This window comes from Martes martes (assembly GCF_963455335.1).
Source record: "Martes martes genome assembly, chromosome: 14".
Taxonomy (NCBI): domain Eukaryota; kingdom Metazoa; phylum Chordata; class Mammalia; order Carnivora; family Mustelidae; genus Martes; species Martes martes.
Window position 1 is genome coordinate 56,498,024 of NC_137902.1, and position 26,608 is coordinate 56,524,631.

General features: G+C 36.7%; 1 protein-coding gene across 2 annotated transcripts in view; it reads right to left on the reverse strand.

Moving 5' to 3' along the window:
• Nucleotides 1-4,946: 4,946 nt before the first annotated feature.
• Nucleotides 4,947-26,608, reverse strand: part of VPS26A (VPS26 retromer complex component A) — a gene marked incomplete at its 5' end in the record, with an annotated part of 32,564 nt that continues 10,902 nt past the window's right edge. The window contains 7 exons of one of the 2 annotated variants that reach the window (XM_080823417.1): nucleotides 4,947-7,016; nucleotides 8,883-9,025; nucleotides 12,317-12,385; nucleotides 15,087-15,193; nucleotides 17,988-18,152; nucleotides 18,726-18,882; nucleotides 20,029-20,104. In XM_080823417.1, the coding sequence (XP_080679543.1) occupies nucleotides 6,903-7,016; nucleotides 8,883-9,025; nucleotides 12,317-12,385; nucleotides 15,087-15,193; nucleotides 17,988-18,152; nucleotides 18,726-18,882; nucleotides 20,029-20,104 (831 nt within the window). In that variant the 3' untranslated portion in view covers nucleotides 4,947-6,902. The remainder of the gene's footprint in view (nucleotides 7,017-8,882; nucleotides 9,026-12,316; nucleotides 12,386-15,086; nucleotides 15,194-17,987; nucleotides 18,153-18,725; nucleotides 18,883-20,028; nucleotides 20,105-26,608) is intronic. The other variant, XM_080823418.1, reaches the window with a different exon arrangement.

Below are 26,608 nucleotides of genomic sequence, written 5' to 3' on the forward strand. Positions count from 1 at the left end.
CTGGCGAATGGGCTGAAACACCACAGGGGCTGCCTCTTTCCATTTTGGGGGAGCCAATGTATTTGGAGACCAATAATAATACCCTTTGAAAGCCTCTGGATCTAGTATTAATGGATGGGGTAAAGGTCCTGGCCTTCATTAGGAAGGAGAAGCTATTTTATATTATACTAAATGTGTTATATCTAAGCTAGAAGTACTTTCATTCTAAGAGCAGGACTGAGAATGCCAAACAGCCCATGGGCAAGGACAGTTGAAAGACACAAAAGAATGAAAGTGTGGAACCCCTATCTAACCCGGACAACCTTCTCATGAGCTTCATCCATGACCCAGTCCCAAGGGAGTGGTCCCCCATTGGGTGAATGCTCTAACTGGGCAATAGTTCTGGTCCCTTTCCGGAAGCACCCAGTCAGACATGTCTCAGACGTTATGTTCATCAAGGGATCACACTGGGTTATTTAGGAAGAAACCTTACACGGTCGTCTTAAGATTGGTGGCCATCCTAATGGCATGTATGGCTGTCCCGTGCCTGAGAAGAATTCAAGTATTAACAGGAAAAACAGGAAGAGCCTGATTTCTGAGCCCAACACCATTATGGCCAAGGTACTGGTGTCCAGCCAGGTGGCAGGAGTTTGTCCCTCCCTGTGGTGTTGGCATGGGCAAGAGGTTCTCTCCCGAGCATTCCAGTAAGACCTGTTCCAAAGGGTTGTACTCTTCGGGACGTCTCTGAAAAGGAACAAATGAAAAAGCAAAGACCGGGCTAAAGAAGGCTTACCAAGCTGCACCAGGGCTCTTGGAGTCATCCCGTAATCCCTGTACAGGCCACCAAAATTGTGGGATCGTTGAGCTCAATAGTCAAGAAGTAATTCCTGAGACATTTTACCGTGCAATTTAGTAAGCTTAAGCAGCACAGAGACAGGACCCTTGGGCAGAAAGGGCTGCACTTTTGCTGTATGAAGTCAGTGATGGTTATATGCTTAGTGTTCAAGGGGGAGGGGATGTGCAGGGAGTATTAGATCATAAGTGTTTTCTTCAAATTTCTTCTCATAGAACTACTTTCATAATATTTCTCTGCTGCTTATCATTCAGTTCAATATTAACTCAGTGAGATGTAGAGGCAGTCATGAGACTTTTTTAAGATTTATTTTTGGGAGCACCTGGGTGGCCCTCTCCTTCTACTGCCCCCCCTGCTTGTGCTCTCTCACTCTGTCAAATAAATAAATAAAATATTTTAAGAATATAATTTTTTTTTTATCTGAGAGAGAGAGAAAGAGAGAGAGAGAATGTGAGCAGGAGGAGGGGCAGAGGGAGAAGCAGACTTCCTGCTGCGCAGGGAGTCCCAACACCGGGCTCAATCCCAGGACCCTGAGATCATGACCTAAGCCAAAATCCAGAGTTGGTTGCTTTACTGACTGAGCCACCCAGGTGCCCCTGTCACCAGACCTTTTAAAAATGTTGCAACCAGGGGCACCTGGGTGGCTCAGTGGGTTAAAGCCTCTGCCTTCAGCTCAGGTCATGATCCCAGGGTCCTGGGATCGAGCCCCATATCGGGTACTCTGCTCAGCGGGGAGCCTGCTTCCCCCCACCCCCGCCTGCCTCTCTGCCTACTTGTGATCTCTGTCAAATAAATAAATAAAATCTTTAAAAAATAAAAAAATAAAAATAAAAAATAAATAAAAATGTAGCAACTAGTACATACCTGACCCTTATTGAAACTGTGCAGGCTATAGGTCAGCCTTCTGGGCTAATGGTGGACATTTTCTGTTTCTGTCCCTCATCAGACTTTTTTCTAAAGGAGGACACTTAATTTTATAATCTCTAGGAAAATAAGGTTCACTCATTTATTCAGATACTCAGTGTATATTATGTCATAAGCACAAAGTACACTAAAACAAGACTGAGCCAAGAGGCTTAAAATCCATAAAATTAAAAGTCTTTTATAAGTGTGGTAAGCGCAGTCCTGGAGGTGAGCACAGCACACCTTGGCAGCAAAACAGAGAACATCTAGCTTTTTGACTTGGAGAAAGAAATGGTGTCTGGCAAGATGGGCCAGGAGAGTCTTACAAAAAGCTAGGTGGAGTGCGGGCAGGAGAGTGGGCATTCTCCAGGGAGTCTGGAATAACTGGAGGTCTTTTGTAGCACAGAGTTTAAGCCTTCTCCTGTCCTGGAGTGACATAAGAATTATGCTCATAGAAGGCCCCAAGCCTTAAAAATGATGTTAAAGGGTGCACAATGTCCTCATTATGCCTTTGATTTGAAACTTAAAATATGTTATATTCCCATCCAAGCTAGTATAAGCCCCTGGAGAGTGCCTTTAGGTCTGTTCAACAGATTCTGTTGAATATAAAAGGCATGAAAAGAAGACGTTACTTAGAATTGAGTATTCCATTTGCTTGATCCCCATTGATGAAGGGCTCTAGAATATGTCACTGTGGCATAACAATTTTGAGGAGCCCGCATTTGAGTTCCTGAAATCCTCTATCTGCCTCAAAGCAAAAATTTATTGTCATAAACGCCCACTCAGGGAGCAACCAGGGAAGATGACATTACCAGGTACAGTGAGAAGTTGGCACCATACCTAAACAGACTTTATCACATAAGTATTCTATCTACCATCAATTCTCCAAAGGGCCCATTTATCTTTCTGAAGTCATTTGTTTTCCCTTAAGTACCCTTTCTACCCCCAACTTCCCCTATTAAGAAGTCGTGTATAAATGTCCTTCACCCCCTTTCCCCTATCAAGATAAGGCCCCAAATTCTAACTATCCCTTTAAGTGGACTCCCTCATACTCATTAAGTCAGTCTTTACCCTTGTCTTTTGTCAGTTTAACCAGCAGGCTCCCAAACACAGAATCTAAGATCTAAAAAAGTAGAAGAAAAGTTTTTCCTCCTCAACAACTCCAAACACTGCCTGCCAACCACTTATTTCTAATTATGTACTTTCCCCCTTCTATGATTTCAAAATAAAACTCCTTTGGGAGCTGTTTCTCAAATTTAAGAGCGCCTAAGGTAGAATCGGTTAAGTGTTCTAGTTTTTAATCTGATGATTGCATTTAAAAGGAATCGTGATTCTTTATTTCTGTAATTTGCCACTGTGGTTTCTTTAAAAGCCCAGGATACTGGATTTACAAACTCTAAAAACTTTAGTTTGGGTGCTTTTTGTTTAGAATTAACATCTTCTAAATGTTAACCTCCATGTTTATGTATAACTTAAAAACCTTAATATGACAAATTAATGCTTTTTGGTCTTTAGAATTGAGTACTGCAAGGTAAAGTAGAGAGGAAATGTGTGAGTAGGGAAAGTAGATGATAATTTACCAATCATTCTTGAAAGAAAACTTAATATAAACTGAGCATGACCTGATTGGAAGGGTTAAGAATTGCAAAAATTCTAGTTTTTTAAAAAACTGATTTGATTGTTCATGGTTTGTGTTTTAAGATTTTATTTTAGAGAGAAAGCACAAGTGGGGCAGAGGGAGGTAGGGGCAGAGGGAGAGGGAGAGGCAAACTCCCCACTGAGCAGGGAGCCCAACATGGGACTGGATCCCAAGACCCTAAGATCATGATCTGAACTGAAGACAGATGCTTCACCAACTGAGCCACCCATGTGCCTATAAGATTTACTTTTAGAGAAGAGCATGGGGGAGGGGGTTACCGAGGGACAGAGAGAGATAGCATCCCCCCATGACTGTTCATTTTATTTCATTAGATTCTTGCTATCAGATCCTGCTAACAGAAATTCAAAATGATTAAAGAGTGTCCCTCTTGTATTTTTTAGTTCTGCTTAAAAAAATAAAATTTCTTGGGGCGCCTGGGTGGCTTTAGAGGGTTAATTAAGGCTCTGCCTTCGGCTCAGGTCATGGTCTCAGGGTCCTGGGATCAGGACCCCCATCAGGTTCTCTGCTCAGCAGGGAGCCTGCTTCCCCTTCTCTCTGCCTGCCTCACTGCTTACTTGTAATCTCTCTCTCTGTCAAATAATAAATAAAATCTTTTAAAAAATAAGTAAGTTCAGGGGCCACTTGGGTGGCTCAGTTGGTTCGGCTCAGGTCATGACCTCAGTATCGTGAGTCCCACATCCAACTCCCCACTCAGCATGGAGTCTCCCTGAGATTCTCTCCCTCACCCCTCCCCCTGCTTGCATGTTCTCTAAAATAATCTTTAAAAAAAAAGTTCAAAACTACAAAAAAAAACAACAAACAAACAAAAAGAACCACAACTCTTCACTAATGATGGAAACAACCATTTATATGGTTTAGACAGTGGTTCCCAACCCCGGATTTTTTTTTTTTTTTTAAGACTTTATTTGACAGAGAGAAAGGGAACACAAGCAGGAGGAGTGGGAGAGGGAGAAGCAGGCAGGGATGCAGGACTCAATCCCAGGACACTGGAATCATGACCTGGGCCAAAGGCAGCCGCTTAACAACTGAGACAACCAGGTGCTCCACCCTGGATGTTATTTTAACACTGTGACCCTGGCTCCTGAAATTCTGATTTTACTGGTCTGGGTAGGACCTGACATGGTTATTTTAAAAAGCTAAAGTGATTTGAACATGCAGCCAGGGTTGAGAACCAATGGAAATTGTATTTTTAAAAAATTAATTTAAGTAATCTCTTCAACCCAGGGCTTGAGCTCACACCCCTGAGACGGACTCGCAATGCTCAGGGTGCCTGGGTGGTTCAGTCAGTTGAGCGGCTTACTCTTGATTTCGGTTCAGGTCATAATCTCAGGGTCCTGGGATCAAGCCCCATGTCGGGCTCCATGCTTAGCAGAGAGTCAGCTGGAGGATTCTCTCCCCGACTTTTCCCTTACTCTGTTTGCTCACTATCTTAAATGAATATCAAAAAAAAAAAAAAAAAAAGTCACATACTCTACCAACTAAGCCAGCCAGGAGCCCCTGCTCTTTTTATTAAAGACACAAATTTCTTTTTTGGTTTATTTCTAGTTTTTTACTCAATTCATCAAATATTAATTTCCAATTTTTACTCTTCAAATTGGTTATGCAACAAAGTCTGAAGCAGACTGATAAACATCTTATTTATGATAGTGTTTTAAGCCACCTAATTAAAAGCATTATATAACTATTTGAAATTGAAACACAACATTTATAAAAATTTGTCACAAAAATAGCTTCCTAAACTATGAGCAATCCTGTCCTCAATGATAAATCTGACAGTGAGAACTGAGGATAGAACTATTTTAATCATTCAAATAGCAAGCCTGGTATCATTTCAAATCCTTTATTGTACATCATGGTTGCACAATTTGAGGCTGGTTAAACACAATTGGTTTCCAAAATTTCTTCGAATATTTCCTAGATTACTACATGCATGTGACCATGAAAATATTTGGCATTTTTAAATTTTGAAACTCTGAACAGGCACTTACATGAAGGAAAACATTACCATTCACAGATAGCCACATTTAAAATAGATGCTCCAGCATACGGTACATGGAACCTTTTGCCGGTAATGAAGTTGGTTACTGACCATCTTATCAAAGTGCCATAGTAGTAAACAGGTTTAAAGAAATGTAATTTGGGTTACTTAGCTTACTCATAAAGTAAGGTTAACTGACAAGACTTGCGCTGAAGTGTATAAAAAAATATTGGTACAAAAACCAGTGAACCCTTAGTGAAAGTAGTTTCACACGGCAGGCTTCATTATAGTTCCTACACCCCACATTTAGTGTATCTGAGATCAGACCCCATGCATACAAACAGATGACTGAAACCTTCTTTTGGAACTTTGAACAAATGACTTGAATTTAGTGTTAGCAAAATTTAAACATAGTGGGCAAAATTACATTTCAGTTTGAACTAGCCAAAGTTCCAGTTTAACAAACATGAAATTGTCCAGATCTAGATAACTATGTGCTTCACAGGTCCTCCTGAGTTCCCCATCCTCAAATTTTCTCCTGGAAAGGGAAGAGAGTATTTGTGAAGGCAAGAAAATTATACTTGTATGTATGTGGTAAAAAGATGCCTTAAATTAAAAAAAAAATTAAGTAGTTATAGAAAAATTATATAGTTTTAACTAAAACACCAACATAGAGTCAACTCTACATTGCAGTGGTACCTGCTGGATAGTAGTAGCAAAATAGTTACTTAATATGGCAAAAAAGAGAGAGAGAAAGAAAAGAAAGAATGAAAGAAAAAGAACAGAAGAGAAGAGGGAGGGAGGGAGGGAGGATCAGGCAAGCAAGCAGGCCACTGTGACATGCCACATAATCTCAGGAAAAAATTTTAACATTCACACCACAGAAGACTTCAAAGAAGATACAATTCAGGAAGCCACGGAATGGTAGAATCGAAAGCACCTACAGTGAAACACTCCATATGTATTTCTCAAACACACATGTAGAAACATAAATGTATTTCTCAAAAATATTGAGATGCCATGTTTTAAATCTTTGCCGGATGTAAGGCCCAGTCAATTTTTCTATTTCTATTTGAACACAAACTATTTAATTTTTTGCATGTAGAGAATAGAGGTAATTGTTAGCATGAAAAAGGAGAAAAGTATAATCAACATTACGAAGAAAAGCAAAATTACAAATACCAGCCTACTCACATGAAAATCTTTAATGTTTATGTTTATGCATATCTGGGTGCTTATCATCAGGTCAAAGTGTGCAGTTAAAAAAAAAAGGAAAGAAAAAAAAGAAAAAACGGCAGCTTAGGAAAGTTCCAGTGTTTCAAAGAAAGCGCTTTTTTTTTTTTAATGTATATACATGAAGAACATTTAGTTGTATCATAAAATAAATGCAGCACTGTAAGATAAAGGAAGACTATTATAAATGGAGTTTTGGCCTTTCCCCCCCAACAAGCTGCAGCCATCTTTAACGAGCTGAACTTCATCTCAATGGACATAGGAGTTTTTGCTTTTCTTTTTTTCTCCTATTCAGTTCACATTTCGGGCTGTTCAGCAGATGCCTGTGATTCTGGTGATTCAAATCGCTGGTGAAAGTTTGTTCTCTGTTTCCTCAACTTTTCAGGAGCTTTTCTCCATAAAATGATCTCCTAGTAAAACATGCAAGACATCAACAAATTAATATTCTCATATTATCCCTTAAATCTTCACTATGGAAATAATGCCACTTCAATTTTAACTGAAACAAAATTAAATTCTTCCCAAAAAAAGCTGTTCTCTTTGCTGCGAGACTTACCTTCTTGCAATTCTCATCTCGGACCACCCCTTCTGCCAACACTGCTGCTCCCCTCTCATCAGCAGCGATGCATACCACCACCACCAATCCAATCTGGCACAAAATTCTAGCTATTAAATGCTTTAAAGAATTCCTAAAATCTGTCCTTGGTTTGCTATTTTGCCCTTATCCAAGTTCAAACCTTTATCACTTCAACCTTAGACACCAAAAGAGCTTCCTGGTAGATGCCTCTGCCTCCAGTGCCTGAGGCCCCTTTCTAACCCATCCTTCCAGTCACTACCAGAGTAGTCTAAAACACTGCTTGGATTGCACTTCAGTAGTTCTCAGCACCTCTAGGATAAATCTCAAACCAGGCATTCAAGATCCTTCATGACCAACATCACTCTGTTCACCCACCAGCCAAACAGTTAACGCTCTCCTCCAATGCACTCCAAATAAACTTGCCCTGTAATTTCTCCTATATATTCTTCAAATACTTATTCCTCTGCCTATTCAAATCCTGTTCCAATCAATCCATCCTAAAATCTCTTTTAAATTCCTAAAATTAAAAAATCCCTAAATCTGCTTTATAAACTCATGACAGGCTGTTTATATCAGTCATCAAACACCCAAATGAATGCCTGTGGGAAGCAATGTATTTATTCAATAGGGCTACAATATGTAACTGATTTGGAAACTGTAAGGTTTACATAATCTATCTTTTTTTGCGGGGTGGAGGGCAGAAGGAGAAAGAGAAAATCCCAAGCAGGCTCTACACCAGAGCAGAGCCCAATGAGGGACTCGATCTCATGACCCTAAGATCATGACCATCATGACCCTGAGCTGAAATCGAGTCAGACACTTAACTGACTGAGGCATGCAGGCTCCCCTATTCTATCCTGAGTTACAAATAACCTATGTTTAATTTTATAACATTATGGCAGTATCAGCATAAAAGGTTTTCTCTCTTCTAAATTACTGTCAAACTATAATTTTTCTGTTAATTAGCTTTTATAATTTTTCTCTTTCCATACATATGCAATGTGAGGACCTTGAACACAAAGTATGTTTATAAAAGGTAGTTTTTATATTCTTCACAATACTCAGTGCAGAGCAATTTCTAATTTAGTTTTGAGTACTCAACTGACACTCAAATATTTATTAACCTGATTCATAAAAGAGCACTCCAATCACAATCTTCACTGAAAAAAAAAGAGAAGTAGTTCTATGATAAATATTTCATATAAAAAAATTAGATTTGGGTCATCTCAGGTAAATTTACAACAGAATGGAAAGCCAGAATCCATCAAGTTAATGAAATCATTTGAAGTGATAACTGAAATCTACAAGACACTATTGAATCAAGAAGCAAATTAAAAAACAATACACATATGATCTAAATACACATATACAAGTTTGTCTGGAAACTAATCACAATGGTGGTGGAATTTTTGTTGTCTTGTTCTTTAATGCCTAATTTTTTTTAACAAACAGTAGGTATTATTCTTATAAAAAAACAAAACTTTCAAAAGAAAAATAAAAGCTCTGTCAAATTACAGCCCATTCTGGAATCCTGTAGAATGACAGGAAGAAATCTATCACAACACTATTCCAGTCACACCTACTTCCTTATCACAGAACCTCCCACAGGCTCAGTACTGTAAAGCTGAGAAAGGTGAGTGCTTTCCAGGTGTTTTCAGAACTGCCACAGAACAAAACATCAGCCTACACGGCACCGTACCTGCTGCTTGAAGTACCTTCTGTCTTCCTCATCAACAAGGACTAGATTCAAAAAGTACCTTACTGAAAATTTTTTGTTCACATCTCGCATTGTTGGGGTTGGATCATATCCTGCTAAAAATAGTCTTATTGGGATGGATTCACCTGAAAGAAAAGCAATTTGCATTTAATTCTAAAGATGATTAAATATGGTCAGAGAAGACACTAACACTTCATTTTTTCATGAGATGGCAGCCTAACAAAAGCTTTTTTTTTTTAATTTTTTTAAAAGATTTTATTTGTCAGAGAATTTGAGAGAGAGCACAAGCAAGGGGAACAGCAGGCAGAGGCAGAAGTGGGTTCCTTGCTGAGCAGGGAGACCAACGTGGGGCTCAATCTCAGGACCCTGGGATCATGAGCTGAGATGAAGGCAGACGCTTAACCGACTGAGCTGCTCAGGCATCTCAACGTAACAAAATCTTTAGAGCAGGGACTCACAGCGGTGGCACTACTGCCATTTGGGGCCCAATAATTCTTCACTGCGGGTAACGTCCTATTAACTGCAGCATCCTTGGCCTCTATTCACTAGATATCAGCAGCATTCCCCAAGTGCAGCAACCAAAAATAACTCCAGGCAACAGCAAATGTTCAGGGGGTGGTGGGTGGAGCAAAACTGCCCCTAGATGAGAACCACTGCTCTAGAGTCAGAATGCCTGGATTCAGATGCCAACTCTATAACTTCCTTGCTGTGTGACCCTGGCCAAGTCACTTAACCATTCTGTTTCAAGTTCCTTATCTATGAAATGGAGAATAGCAGTAATATCCCTCTTGTACAGTTCTGTAAGGACTGCATGAGTTAATATATGTAAAATGCTCAGAAATGTGCCAGCAGGTAAGTGCTGTTCTAGTAGTTTGGTTATTCTTTCATGAAGTTCACCATAATTTCTAATCATGTGAGTAAGTTTTTCAATACTTATTTAACTAATTCACCCAAAGCAACAAACATGTTCTAAATGAAGATTATTCCTTCGTTACCAAAAAGACTACTATTCAGATTCTCGTGGCTTCTTTCCTAAGGGTAGCTATTTGCATATTGTTTTGAATCTTTTATATGTAATAATTTTCTTGTGCACATTCATTTCCTGAAAGATACATGACCCATTACCTTACATAAAACTGTGTGGTTTCTCTCTGCCTGCCTCTCTACCTACTTGTGATCTCTCTCTGTCAAATAAATAAATCTTAAAACAAAACAAAAAACTATGTGGTTGCCAAAATTTTACAAAGTAATCTTGTGTAATAGGAGTATACACATACACATACACACACACACACACACACACGCGCGCGCGCGGGTCTTTAAGTTAGAAAGCCCTGAGCTCAAACACCAATTCTGCAATGATTAGCTATTAAAGGAAACCAGATTATGTCACCACAAAATCTGCCTCTTTGACATAAAAATTATTTTGAGCTGAAGGCAATTAAAAAGTAGCAAAGAATAGAAAAGGCTCCCTATTTTCTGCCTAAAGGCAGGCTATAAATTCTTTTAACGAAGACATATTTTCATTAGCCCAGAGGTGGCTGATCAGGAATCAGCAAATAAACCTTACTCCATTTGTTTCCTCCCTTAGATTTATTTACCTTCGCACAGCTTGCCACACCCCTGGAAGCCTGCAACTACCTTCCCTTGTCCAGTTAGATCTCAAAATTTATTGTCCTTTTGAAGATGCTATATATGCTGAAATTCTAAGCCACTGTTTTGGTTATTTTTTGTTGAGGTTTTTCCTGCATGATGTGCATTGCATGCATTGATAAACATTTTTTCCCTTATTAATCTGTCCTTCTGAGAGTCCCGGCTGAAATACGAAGATGGGGAGAAGTAAAGGTCTGCCTCCCCTACACTTTACCTTTAACAAGTTTTTTAACCTCTTTGTAACTCAGTTTAATCTGTAGAGTAAGAGATACCATCACCTAAGTCAAACGAAACATTGGAGCACCTCAGAGTACAATGCCTCACCTACAGTTGACACTCAATAAATGATAGCTACTTTTTAAAAAAAAATTTTATTTTTTTAAGATTTTATTTATTTATTTGACAGAGAGATATCACAAGTAGGCAGAGAGGCAGGCGGAGTGAGAGGGGGGAAGCAGGCTCGCCACTGAGCAGAGAGCCCGATGCGGGGCTCGATCCCAGGACCATGGAATCATGACCTGAGCTGAAGGCAAAGGCTTTAACCCGATAGCTACTTTTTAAAAGAACTACTAACAGAGTGATAAAAAGCCAAAGATACAAATGTAAAATGATAAATACTGGGGCACCTGCCTGGCTCAGTCAGTAGAGCATGTGACTTTATTTTTTTTTTTAAAGATTTTATTTATTCATTCATTCATTCATTCATTCATTCATTAGACAGAGAAAGAGAGCACAAGCAGTGAGAGCAGAGGGAGAGGGAGAAGCAGGCTCCCCACTGAGCAGAACCCTGGGATTATGACCAGAGCCCAAGGCAGATGCTTGACCCACTGAGCCACCCAGGCACCCTGAGCATGTGACTATTGATCTCATGGCTGTAAATTCGAGCCCATGTTATAGTGATTACTAAAAAAAAATTTTTAATCTTAAAAAAGTAAAATTATAAATACTGGCTTTATTATCTTGGATACTGAAGATAATAATGAAAATGCTTGTTTTCTTGGGGGCTATAAGGACTACAGAACCCCACAGAAATTAATGCTCAGCTCTACAGCACCTTGTATTCAGCATGAATAAAAATGACTTACCAAGATAAACTGTTGTAACAGAAGACAAAGTATTATAAATTCAGAACTAGAGAAAAGATAATATATAAACGTCTCCTCTAAATACTAAATTTACATTTTCTTTTTTGTAAATAGGCTCCACGCCTGGTGTAGAGACCAGTGCCCAGCCTAGTGTCGGCCTTGAACTCACAACCCTGAGATCAAGACCTGAGCTGAGATCAAGAGAAAGAGGCTCAACTAACTGAGCCACCAGGAGTCTCTAAATACTAAAATTTAAACTGAGTAAAAAATTAAACCTTATTTCAGACTTGAAAGTACTATTACAGTCTTTTAGTATCTATACAAAGATGATTTTTAAAACATCATTATAAAAATCATTTAAGAATTCACAAATACTGGGACGCCCGGGTGGCTCAGTTGGTTAAGCGGCTGACTTTGGCTCAGGTCATGATCCCAGCGTAGTGGGATCGAGTCCCACATCCGGCTCCTTGCTCGGCAGGCAGCCTGCTTCTCCCTCTGCCTCTGCCTGCGCTCACTCTCTCTCTCTCTCTGACAAATAAATAATTAAAATCTTAAAAAAAAAAAAAAAAGAATTCACAAATACTTTTACACTGCATAAATACTTCCAAACGAAACTGCCATGAACACTGCTATGTGTACCACCTATTACACAAAAGAAGTAAATGGGAAGTCTGTTACCTTTTACTGGTGCGCCATCCATTATTTCATATTTAGCAATTGTTTCTGTTTCTGTGGTGGTACTGGGTCCTAGCACAATAATGTAAATAACATTAAAAAAATAATGTAAATGACATGAAGTTAAATATTTCCAGAATACAATTTCCAACCTTATATTTTCCAATTATTTATTTTAGTACTAATTTATCTTCCTATTTTGTGAAAATTATTTTCTATTTCTTGATTACACTTATCTTGATCTACATACTTATCACTCGACTGAAGGTTTCACTCTCTTCTTACCAAATATATATAGTTCAGAATCTTCTCCACAGAGTTCCTTCTATCAAAACTAGCAATATACATAAGAAATAACCATTGTCATGCTAGTTTTCTCTGTAATACCCAAACTGTCTTCTTTCAGTTAACTCTAACATGGAGAAAACATCAAATTGAGAACCTGATTGACATAATTCTTTTAAATTTAGGTGTTCATCTTCTAAGAGATTACCTGACCCAGACATCTGTAAAAAGTCTGTAAAAATGAAAAAAGTATACCAAAACATACATTAATAATTCCAATGTTGTAAAATATATAATATGCAAAGACAATTAAACTGTTCTGAATGATGAGTACAGATTATTTTTTATTTAAACTTTCTAGGATCAGCACAATTTTTAACCAGAAAAAATGTTTAACTAATTTCTTTTTAAACAACAAAAAGAAACCCGACATGTGATTTTGGTATCTTTAAATAACCTCAACTTTTATAAGGTGAAAATAGAGATTAAGAAATCACAGATGTTTCTAATTATGATTCCAATTGTAAATTCTTAAAAAGCGTGGACTAAAATTATTTTCAGCAAAAATCCAACAAATGAGACAAATTAAATCTATACACTAATTAAAATTAAAGAGCAGTTACAAGTAATTCTGGGGCAACTGATTAGCCATCTGAAAAAAACTAAAGTTGAATCTATATCAAGACAAATCCCAAAGAAATTAAAAATTTAAACAAAATTCCCAAACTACATTATTTTAGGAGAATCAAAGCACAGAAAATTACTTTTAGAACCTCCGTGTGGAAAAGGCCTTTCTGTGGCACAAAAGCTAGAGTCCATAGAAGTAAAAACTGGTAAATCTGACGACACAAACAAAAAGAACTTCTGCATGGCAAAAACCATCCTAAGGGGAACCTGGGTGGCTCAGTGGGTTAAAGCCTCTGCTTTCGGCTCAGGTCATGATCCCAGGGTCCTGGGATCGAGTCCCGCATCGGGCTCTCTGCTCAGCAGGGAGCCTGCTTCCTCCCGCCTCTCTGCCTGCTTGTGATCTCTGTCTGTCAAATAAATAAATAAAATATTTAAAAAAAAAAAAAAAACCATCCTAAGCAAGACAAACTGGGGAAATTTTTGCTGCATTTATTTCTGTTTATGTATTTATTTACAAAGATTTTTTAATTTATTTGACAAAGAGAGTGAGCAAGAGAGCACAAGCTGGGAGAGCAGCAGAGGAAGAGGGAGAAGCAGGCTCCCCGCTGAGCAGGGAGCCGGATGCAGGGCTCAATCCCAGGACCCTGGGATCATGACCTGAGCCAAAGGCAGATCCTTAATCAACTGTCACCCAGATGCCTCTTTTGCTGCTTTAATACAGAAAAAGGAACTGCTTTCCCTAACATATACAGAGTTTCTACATATCAGTAAAAAAGACTAATAATTCAATAGAGATGGAACACAGGATATAGGCAATATATACAGAAAAGAAATAAAAATAGCTTTTATACACATGAAAAGATGCTTACCCTCATTTAGAAGGAGAAAACTAAATTAAAACTACAATGAGGAACTTTCTTCCCCTACCCATCAAATCAGCTAAAAATTTTCTAATGTTGTATTGGTAAGAATAGGAGGAAAAGGGGCACCTGGGTGGCTCAGTCAGTTAAGCATCTGCCTTCAGCTCGGGTCATGACCCCAGCCAGGGTCCTCATCAGGCTCCCTGCTCAGTGGGGAATCTGCTTCTCCCTCTCCCTCTGCCCTTCCCCCCTGCTCATGCTCTCTCTCTCTCTCTCTCTCAAATAAATAAAATCATAAAAAAAAAAAAAAGAATAAGAGGAAAAGAGGCTTCTTCTACATTTCTTGCTGGTAATAATACAAATTGGTACAACCCCTAAAGAGGACAAACAGCTAAGTACCAAAACTACAAATGAATATACCCCTTGAAAGAACAATTCCACTTTAAGATTTTTATCTCACACACACACCTGCACGCATGCAAAATGACATTATTAAGTGAAGTACTGTTTGGAGTAACAAGTGACTGGAAACAACCTATAGCAGACTGGTTAAATTCTAGTATACCCATGGAAAGGAGTACTATAAAAAAGATGAGGAAGTACTCCACACATTGATATGGAAAGATCTCTAAGATATATTAAGCAAAAAAGCAAAATATGTATCATACATAAACATTTAACTTAAAAGCAGTGGGAAGGGTATAATATAGTTACTGTATATGTATAAATATCAAGAAATATTTTAAAACTTACAAACATATGACCTATGAGTAACTGGAGTACACAAATAGGATACTTTTTACTATATAATCTTTTAAACTTTTTGAACCATGTGAATTTATAACCTATTCAAAAATTAATTTTTAAAAAAGCATACATATTAAGCAATATTAAGTCTCAAAGTTAGTATCCAATATATATTTATTGTATATCTAAACAATATTTTAAGATTTAAAAAATTTAAGACAGGAATTTTAATTCAAATACTCTTTTTGACTTACCAATTCCTGTGATCTCTTTTTTGATCAGTTGCAACTCCATATGTTGGATTTTTATTCTTACTAATAAAAAGTAAATTTTTCCAACAATCACATCCTTTAGATGATACCTTTGGGGAAAGAACATACCTCATTTACCAAATATCAATTTAAAAAACAATCAAAAGAAGCGCCTGAGTGGTGTAGTCGGGTAAGCATCAGACTCTTGGTTTTGACTCACGTTGCAATCTCAGGGTCGGGAGACTGAGCCCATGTCAAGCTCTAGGCTCAGTGTGGAGTCTGCTTTGGATTCTCTCTCCCTCTCCCTCTGTCCCTCCCACTCTATCTCTAAAATAAGTAAACAAACCTTAAAAAAAAAAAAAAAGTAAAGTATGTCCCAAAAGGCTTTAGTAGACATCTTTGTAACATTAATTATTTAAGAATACCATTCTGGGGTGGTTCAGGTGGTTCGGCAACTGCCTTCAGTCCAGTTTATGATCTCAGGGTCCTGGGATTGAGCCCTGCGTCCATTTCCCCATTCAGTGGGGAGTCTGCTTGTCCCTCTCCTTCTGTCCCCCCACACTCGTGCTCTATCTCTCAAATATATAAAGTCTTTTTTAAAAAAAAATACCATTTTGACTATCCATATCATTTAACTTTTTATTTCCAAAAAATATTCACTATTTTACTATAAAAATAGGAATCAAGCTTTTACTTGCCCATCAACATACCTCAAAGAGAAGAATTTGCTTTATTAACTATGGGTCCTTTACTTAGAGGTTAGTTTCCAAAGAACTTAAGCACAGAAAATTAAGATTATTATGCTTGCAATATTTATTTGGTGTATAAAGATGTTTCTGAACATTAAAACTCTACACAAGAATTTAGTGTCCTTCTTACTCTAAGTGCTAAAAGAGTGCAGCTAACAAAGCACTTGCCCATAGAGACACCACAGGTTGAGTCTGTTGCTACGACAGCTAGTCATCAAAGTCCTTTCCCATGTACTCTGAAATGACGCTAATAAACCTGGAAATTGGGGCACCTGGGTAGCTCAGTGGGTTAAGCCTCTGCCTTCAGCTCAGGTCATGATCCCAGGGTCCTGGAATCAAGCCGCACATCTGGCTCTCTGCTCAGCGAGAAGCCTGCTTCCCTCACCCCCCGCCTGCCTCTCTGCCTACTTGTGATCTCTGTCAAATAAATAAATATTTAAAAAATAAATAAACCTGGAAATTACAATCCCCAGAGGGCTTTTTAACCTTCTCCCAGGTTTGAATCTCAAAATATCATCCCAGGAGTTGATCAGTGTAATTATGCTGGCTTGAAGGGAGGCTTCCAGTGACAAGTTTAAGGTCCTAAACAATTTGATAATTTTATTCACAATATAATTTAAGACTCTGAAGCCATGCTTATATCACATTTTTAGTGATATAAACTGGTGAGTGACAACTAAAAAAGTCATGTAACAGAAGAGTACACAGGAAGGTGATGAAAGAATATACATCCATTTCTCCAACAAATAAACTTTAGTGGGAAAAAAATAGATGGGAAACTTATAAATTAAATTGAAAGAAATTTAAGTGTCAAACAACCAAATGCCATGTGTCCAGATGCCCTGGATTTAAACAAATCTTGTCTGGATACTGATGTGAATAAAGCATGTGGAGGGAAAAAAAGACATTTTATGAGACAATCAGTAAAACATGAACACTGACTAGATATATACAGATATTCAGAAATTACTAATATTTTTAGATATAACAATATCATATTTAAAATAATACACCATTTTTATGGATGAAATTCTGTGTCTGGAGTTGGCTTCAATATAATCTATTGGGAGTGTGAGAGCTAGATCCAGATAAAACAGATCTGACAGTGTACTGAGTGAGAGCTGGGCACCGGGTACCTGAAGATTCACTGTACTGTTCATACACTTTGGTCTATGCTTGAATTTTTCCATAATAAAGTTTTAAAAAGGCATTAAACAATAAACAAAACAGGAGCCCATTTCTGTAAAAACACAACACATATAAACATAATACATACCTTTCCCTCTCTATGAAAAGATATGCAAGAGATCTTAATTGTGATTAAGTGGTAAAATTTATAAAAATAATAAAGTTAAAAATGGGATCTTTCACAATGCCAAAATTTTTTTTCTTTCTTTTTAAAAGATTTCATTTTTTTTATTTCAGAGAGAGAGAGAGAGATAGAGATAGCGAAAGAGAACACGAGAGGAGAGGGAGAAGCAGGCTCTCCACTGAGAGGAGTTGGACACAGGGCTCCATCCCAGGACCCTGGGATCATGACCTGAGCCAGAGGTGGACACTTAACCCACTGAGCCACCCAGGTGCCACTACATTGCCAAAAAAAAATTTTTTTTAAAGATTTTATTTATTCATTTGACAGAGGGAGAGAGATCACAAGCAGGCAGAGAGGCAGGCAGAGAGAGGAGGGGAAGCAGGCTCCCCGCTGAGCAGAGAGCCCGATTCGGGGCTTGATCCCAGGACCCTGAGATCATGACCTGAGCCGAAGGCAGAGGCTTTAACCCACTGAGCCACCCAGGTGCCCCTTGCCAAAATTTTCAATAATGAAAAGGTACTACTTACGCAGGCAGAAAAAAGTATTTTGTTTAAAGAGATGACTAGGATAAAGTTATACCAACCCAGTAAGGAAAATTTTTACAGAGAGAAGGGATTAGTTGCCTTCTGAGACAGTAAGATCCTCTACAAAAAATGACCGATCAGAGACTTATTAGGAATTGAATATGAAAGACACTTGCACTGAGTCAAGAAGACAGTCTTTCCACTCCGAGATTTTTAGGCTGTTAACATCAAATTAATGTCAATTCTATCTTTACTTTGACCAATTTACAAAGCCCTGAAAAGCTTATTTCTTAAGTTATCCGTTGTTAAAGATACTTACTTTGATTTATTATATTCAAATTCTATGTGTAGACAATCTTCAATGCCTACTTCCATCTTAATCGAGTTGTTAACATCAGGATATGTGGCAAGCTGGTGAACAATAAGATCATATTCTTTTATCAAGTCTGTCAGTCTTCTTACTATTGTCACTTTAAGAAAATACCTACAAAGTCAACCGAGAGGTAAGTTAAATCTCCTACAATAAATTTTAGTATTTTAAACAAACAAACATTAACTGCAACTCAGCTTTCTCCTTGCTGATCCTTTGGGATCAACTTACTTCACAAAAGAATTCTGATCTTTAAATGCCTCCACCCTCAAAAAAAAAAAAAATACAAAGTGCAATTTTAAGAAGAGTGTATGTGCTTTTTAAGATGCATCTGAAGTGCTATGGTCAGGCCTACCTGAGGAAATCTATTACTTCCTACCATATACCAAAAGAGATCTGCTGAGAAACTAATGGATTTTGAGGTAATTCTGTTTACAAGACAAAGGAAGTACCTAGGGGAAGATTCATACAAAGGAAGTATATAACTAAAACTTCTCATGATGGCGGTATTTAAATCTACGAGAGAAGGCTCTTATTACCTCAGGTGGACATTAGGTAGACAAAATATGTGGCAGAATTCTTAAAAATCTTAAGTCTATCAGTCCAGAATTATAATTAAAGTTCTAATAAGACATTTGATAATAACCGTTACTTTCTGCATCTACGGTTGTTAATATACATTCATACCTCAAGCGGACATTGGCACCGATGTAAGATTCATATGGCTTTTCAACTTGCATAAATTCAAAATCATAACTTCTGCTCTGAGTCAATTCTCCAGGCAAGGCTAGTTCTTTCACTAGGTTTACAAATTCATGAGTATTACTCTTGTCATTGAAAAGTTCTACAAAATTTTAAGCAAAAAAAGACCAATTATACTTAATATCTATTTCATTAAACCCAAACTTCTACCTCCAAAGCAAGTAATTTTTACCAAAAGAATTAGTTGGACTTGTCCCTAATATACTAGAGCTGTAACATAAATTCCATCATCCTCATTATGCTCCACCTAGGCATAAAAAAATTCGAGCCACACAGCACAATGAAAATTTCTATTATAAAAGATGTATTCATTCCTTTAATGTAGTTAGGGCTTGCCCAAAATGAAGCTGCTTTAACAGACACATTTCCAGCAATTATTTGAACTTCCTCCGTTCAAGGAAAAAAGCATTCGTTGTTTTGCTTTAGTTAGGCAAATATATTATCTTGATAAAACTATAATATACAAAAGACTTATCAACTATCAATGAATTACTATGACTTGCCCCTCAAGTATAATCTGATCTGGAATAGATATATAAACAAATATCTACCGATTACAATTTTGATACTTTAAAAATGTGTAGTACATCTTAGAAAGCTAGATTTAAAACTAAAAACTAACTATGTTTACTGTATTAGAAAGACCCATTTTCTTTTCTCTTTTTCAACCTGCAGTACCAAAAGATTTATACAGTTTAACTCCTACTAAACCAAGAATGCCTCTGAAATACATGTGTGGAAATGTACACAATGTGATCTAAGTCAAGAAAAAAATTACACCTTTCCTTTTCACATGCAATTTTCTGACAGGTGAGTCTGGCTACAGGCTCACATTAGGTTAGGAAGACAAATGGCATGGGTAATTAGAAAGTGAAGGATGAAGGTGACACTGGTAGTTGTAAGCTGGTGAAAAATGTAGGCAGATGGAAATTTCAGTGAGTCAACTAATTTACTTAAATTATTTTTCAAGGCTGGTAACTTACATAATTCCTTTCATTTTTAGTAATTAAGTTTAATAACAAAGGCACGATGAGTCAAATATTATTTAATACAACTCAAAGAAATATGATTTAATGTTTATAAAATAAATCGTCTTTTACTATCTAAAATCAATTCCTTCCTTCCATGAAACTAATCTCTAATTCAAAATTTAAGTGCCAAATCCAACCCTCTTCAAACTCAATTATCATTTAAAAAAAAAAAAAAGTAATACTATTTTAAAACTCACCAATTTGACCTACAAATTCAATTCTAATTCCTTGGTGCTCTAGCCTCTTTCCAGGTTGCTTAAAGGCTAGGTTTACCTGCCAAAACATGAAATTGTAAAAGATGTTAACAATCCTTTGAGTGGGCCGACTGACAGATTCCTTCCAGATGAATGCAATATATAAGTATTTCAGGGATTCATTTCTGAAGTTTGAGACACCACCACATACCAAGATCATTATGACTTTACAGCACCAGAGAAGGTATAACTTACTCATATACAATCACTTAAACATATGCTTAAAAGCACCTGCTTTGTTAGGAAGGAATCCTTTGTAAGTTGGAGAGCTATAAAGACTAAAATCAAAAAAAGGAAAAATCTGCAACCACTCAGATTTGTTTTCTGGTCAAATAGTTAAACAATTCTACACAATAACATTTTAATGTAAGGTAATCACTAATTTCAAGAATTTACCTAAAGATCACTTTCAGCTCTTTGTAACCAAAAATATATTATTATAATTCCTAACCTTAAAAGCAACACTTATTTCCCTGAATCTGCTACTCACTCTAAAAATAGAACATCTAAAGGTTGAAATTGTATGATTTATCTTACATATTTTTGAAGTGAAATATACAATCCTGAAATCCTAAATTCACATCTGCCAAATGGAAGCCTTAATTTTATAAATTTTGATTTTATAAACTTTTTAATTTGACAAAATATTTATAAAGTACATACATATTTTTAAAATTTCCAAATGTTTAAAGATTAACACACAAAAAAGCACACTTCCAGATTTATTCTTTACTATAAAAAATATTGTTAACATGACTCTTAAAAGCTTTTTTAAATAATGCTTCTCAAAAGAAAACAGTAATCAAGGGCCAATAAAAACGAGATCCAGTTACTTCTGTTTGTAAATCTATTAAATAAAATATTCAATTTTTCATCGCTTCTCAGCCTTTTGGCTAAGATCAAGTGTAAAATATTCAATTTTCTAAATCTTCCATATCTGTAACCAGAATGAGTTAGTTACTTGCCTTCCAAATTAATATCTCAGAGAAAGAAGTAAATAGTTAAATAAATTGTGGTACATCATATGATGGAAAATTATTAAAGTTTAAAAACAATAAGATCAAAGAATTTTTAATGATGTGGGAAAATGTGCATGATATGTTACATGAAGGAAGCATGGTCAAATTGTATACAAGAATAATGCCAATTATATATTTTTTGATTACACAAAAGAAACACTATTAAAGCAGTTACTTCTGGAATGTATGAGTAATTTTGTTTTCTTTGTAGTATTCAAGGTTTTTTTTTTACAACAGGCAACTAATACTTTCAAACTCAGAAAAATACTTATTTTAAAGAAGAAAGTATAGTCAGAGGCTTCACACACTAACAAGTTGAATTTTCAGTTTGAACCACAAATAATACAAGCCTAACTTGCAACTATTTCACAAGCCAGGCAGTAATTAGAACTATTTCCTAATTTACACTAATAAAGCACATAAATACACGATACTTTTAAAAATGTCTATCTGGCAACAGATTTGGGGAATGCTTTCACTGAAACATGGCTGTGTCTGATATTTTTAAATTTCCAGTTCTTCAAAAAACACTCTGACACCATACTACTAAGGCGGAAATTCAAAGTCATTCCATTTTTCTACCAAATTGCCTAAACTCTGAAATTGTCCTTAGTCTCCCACTGATGTCAAAACACAGTTGCTTTTAAGCCTAATGCAAGATATTCTGGAATCCGAAGGATCCCAGAGTTGGTAGGCTTAATCAAGCATTTTTATTTAAAAGCTGTTCTGCAATGGAGCATAGAAATATAAATGAAACTAAGATTGTGAACTGAGTTAAAGAATATTAATACTGTTACACTTCTGTAACTTCTATTATAATTTCAAACATAAAATAGTGCCAAGAATACTACAAGGAAATCCCACATGACCTATACACAGATTCACCATGTTTGTATTTTGTCACATATGACAAAATATAATTTTATTATGTTTATATATAATATATTATATATAAATTATATAATTTATAAATTATCATTCTCTCTCTATATATAGACATGCATGCATACATATACAACTTTTTTTTAATCAGTTGAGAATAATTTGAAGATATCATGCTCCTCTACCCATAAACACTTCATGTGTACCTAAGAAAATAATCTCTTAATCATGGTGCAATTTTCAAAATCAGGAAACTTATAACTCCATAGTTTATATTCAAATTCCAACAATTGTCCCAATAATGTACTTTACACCCTTTTTTCTCCTGTCCAGGCTCCAATCCAGAATCACATTACATATAGTTATGTCTCTTTAGTCTCCTTTAATCTCAAACATTTCTCAGTCATTGACTGACTTTCTTTCTTTTTTGAGAGCACGTGCACATGTAGGTGGGGAGAGGCAGAGGGAGAGAATCTTAAGCAGGCTCTACGCTCAGCACTGACATGGGACTGAATGTCAGACATGGGACTGAATCCTGAATCTCAGGACCCAGAGAGCATGACCTAGGCCACAATCAAGAATCAGATGCCTAACCAACTAAGCCACCCAGGCGCCCCAATCATTGCCTTTCTTGACCTTGATGGGTTTTTTTTAAGAATACAGGTCACTTATTTTGTAGAACAGCCCTTAATTTGGGTTTGAGGTTTTACCACAGTCAGACTCAGTTTACACATTTTTGGTAAGAATACCACAGAAATGAAGTTGTGTCCTTTTCAGTGTATCTTATTAGGAAGTACATGATGCCAAGTGGTTATTTTAACTTTGATCACTTAGTGAAAGTGATCTACCAATTTAAAGTTACTATTTTTTCCCTTTGCTATTAGTAATTTGAGAAAGGTAAGACAATGTATATCTGTTTAAAAGAGGCCATGAAAACAAAACATAGGGAAACTATACAAAACATATTCACTGTTCTAACAAGCCAATCTCAAAGCTCATTCTTCAGCACCTTCAGCAGCTAATATTCTGTAGATGTCTCCAATAACGCTGTCTTCAGGAGCTGTGTAAGGAGTAAAATTCATCTACATTGTATTTAAGACAAACACCTATCAATGTACTACACACCATTTATAGCATCATTTACAGTAAATTATTGAGATATCTGCACTTTACTGTTGCTGAATACTGTGGTTATCCAAAATTAATTTCCCACTGCTGCCAGAAGAATGTGGCCCATATTCATATTGATGAAAGATACCGAGATAATATTCTTTGTTTAAAGAATTAAACTATAAAGCCCTACAATCTCAGAATAAACATATGTCATTGTTCACTTTTGTAATAAGGAATACAGAGTTCATTATAGGTGACATGGCACTGGCAACACCACTTTAAGACAATTTACTTATCACTCACCGATCTAAAAGAATCTTAAGGAATTATAACTTATGAACCCACCAGAAATACACCTACATTACTATCAAATTTTTCACAATTATTGTGCCTTGATAGTTAATCAGGCAATCTAGTAAGACTCTCTCAAAATTATTCAGAAGGTAAAAAGTGATACAAGCTGTATTTTGAAAAGAGGATACCTAGCTCAAATACATTCTTTTTTTTTTTTCTTTTAAGATTTTATTTATTTATTTGTCAGAGAGAGAGCGAGCGAGAGAGAGTAAGCACTGGCAGACAGAGGCAGAGGGAGAAGCAGGCTCCCTGAGGAGCAAGGAGCCCGATATGGGACTCGATCCCAGGACGCTGGGATCATGACCTGAGCCGAAGGCAGCTGCCCAACCAACTGAGCCACCCAGGCGTCCCGCTCAAATACATTCTTAAAGCATAAAAAATTTAGGATACACTCCAACTGTTCTAGCCTTAAGGAAGAACTGTCACTTGAACATGAACCAAGCAGTAAATATTCTACCTAAGGATTAAAAAAAAATCTGAGTAAGTACCTTTCAAGAATTTCTCTATTTATCTTGTAATAATATACATAGTCCCACTTGTCTTAAGAAATGCTTCAAAAACAGGGCACCTGGGTGGGTCAGTTGGTTAAATGTCTGCCTGTGGCTCAGTTCATGATCCCAGGGTCCTGGGATCGAGCCCTCCATTGGGCTCCCTGCTCAAAGGGGAGTCTGCTTCTCTCTCTCCCTTTGCCCCTCTTCCTGCTCATGCTCACTCCCTCTCTCTCTCTCAAATGAATAAAATCTTTGAAAAGAAAAATGCTTCAAAAAAATCTCCAAAAAACTTTTAACAGACAGCAATTAATTATAGCTTTAAAAAGTATACGCTATAAGAGTCCCCAAAGAGTCCCCAAACAATTTAGTGGGGAATGAATATTCTTTTTAACAATAGTGCTGGAACAACTGAATATCAATGTACAAAAGAATGAAGTTGGATCTCTACCTCATGCCATAAACAAGTATTAACTTGAAATGGATCAAAAACCTATGTAAGACAATTACAAAACTCTCAGAAGAAAACAGAGGTATAAATCTTCACTGCTTTGGATGGACAATGGTTTCTTAAATAACACCAATGCATGAGCAACCAAACAAAAAAATGGATAAATTGGAACTTCATAAAAATTTAAAACTTTAGTGCTTCAAGACACCATCAAGGAAGTGAAGACCAAAAAAAAAAAAAAAGAAGAAGAAGAAGAAGAAGAAAGATAGAAAGGAAGAAAGAAAGAACAGAAAGAAAAGTGAAGACAATTCAGAAAACAGGAGAAAATATTTGTGAAATATAACTGATAATGGACTTGTATCCAGCATATATAAAGAATTCCTGCAACTCACAATAAAAAGGCAACCAAATAAAAAAGGTCAAAGAATACAAAAAGACTTTTCTCCAAAGATTTCACCAGCAATAAGCACATGAAAAGATGCTCAGTATTAATTAGGGAAATGCAAACCAAAACCACAATGAGACACCACTTTATACCCGCTAAAATGGCCATAATAAAAAACGTAGACAATATTAAGTGCTGCCAAGAAACTAAAGAAACTGGAACCCATATACATCATTGGAAAGAATGTAAAATAATGCAGCTGCTTTGGAAAAGATTGGCGACTCCTCTAAAAGTTAAACACAAAGTTAACACATGACCGAGCAATTCCACTCCTACATATATATCCAAGGGAAATGAAAACATATATTCACACAAAAACTTGTCCACAAATAGTCAATAGTCAAAAAGTAGAAACCCAACTGTCTGCAACTGATGAGCTCATAAAGGAGATGTGGTATATTCATATTCCACATGGATATATATTGGAATACTAGTTAATCATTAAAAAAAAAGGGGTCTGATACATACTACATGAATGAAGCTTGAAAACATTATGCTAAAGGAAATAAGTCAGACACAAAAGGATAAATCTTATATGACCACTTTTTTTTCTTAAGAATTTTATTTATTCATTCGACAGAGAGAGATCACAAGTAGGCAGAAAGGCAGGCAGAGAGAGAGGGGGAAGTAGGCTCCCCACAGCGCAGAGAGCCTGATGCGGGGCTCGATCCCAGGACCCTGAGATCATGACCTGAGCTGAAGGCAGGGGCCCAACCCACTGAGCCATCCAGGCGCCCTTATATGACCACCTTTAAGAAATAACTAGAACAGTCAAATTTACAGAAAAACAAAGTAGACCAGAGGTACCCAGGGACTGGGAGAAAAAGGAAATGGGTAGTTGTTGTTTAACAGGTACCAAGTTTCAATGTGGGGTGATGAACAAACTTTGGAAATAGTGGTGATGGTTGTACAACCTTGTCAATGTAATTAATGCCACTGAATTGTATACTTTAAAATGGTTAAAATGGCAAATCTTATAATATGTATATGTTTACCAATTTTTTAAAAAAGAATGAACCTTTAAAGCATCACACTAAGTGAAAGGAGTCAGACAGAAAAGGCTATATATTGTATGATTCCATTTATATAAAATGTCCAGAATAGGCCAATCCATAGAGAAAGAAATCAGATTTGTAGATTAGTGGTTGCTAGGTGTCTCAGTTCATTCAGGTTGCTGTCAGAAAATACTGTAGACAAGGGTGGCTTATAAACAACAGAAATTTACTGTTCACCGTTCAGGAGGCTGGGAAGCTGAAGATCAATGTGCTAGCAGATTTGGAGAGAGCTCTTTTTCTGGTTCAAGGATGGCTGTCTTTTCACTGTGTTCTTACATGGCTGAAAGTATAAGGGATATAAGAGCACTAATCCTATTCATGAGGGCTCTGTCCTCATGATCGATCATGTCCCAAGGTTTCAACACATAAATTTTATGAGGGCACAAATACTCAATCTACAGCACTAAGGAAGTGAATGCTAATGATACGGTATTTCTTTTGGGGTGATGAAAATGTTATGGAATTAGTGGTGATGGCTGCACAATTCTGCAAATATAGTAAAAACACTGACTTGTACATTCTAATAGGGTGAATTTCTTGGTATGTTATTATATTCAACAGGCTATTTTTTTTTTTAAAGAAAAGAAAGTAAATGCTGCAAATAGACCAATGGAACAGAACAAAGAGGTTGAAAAAGAATCACACAACCTCTGCTATGACAAAGGTGATATTGCAGTGCAATGAAGGAAAGGATAAATGTTCTGGATTCATGAGAT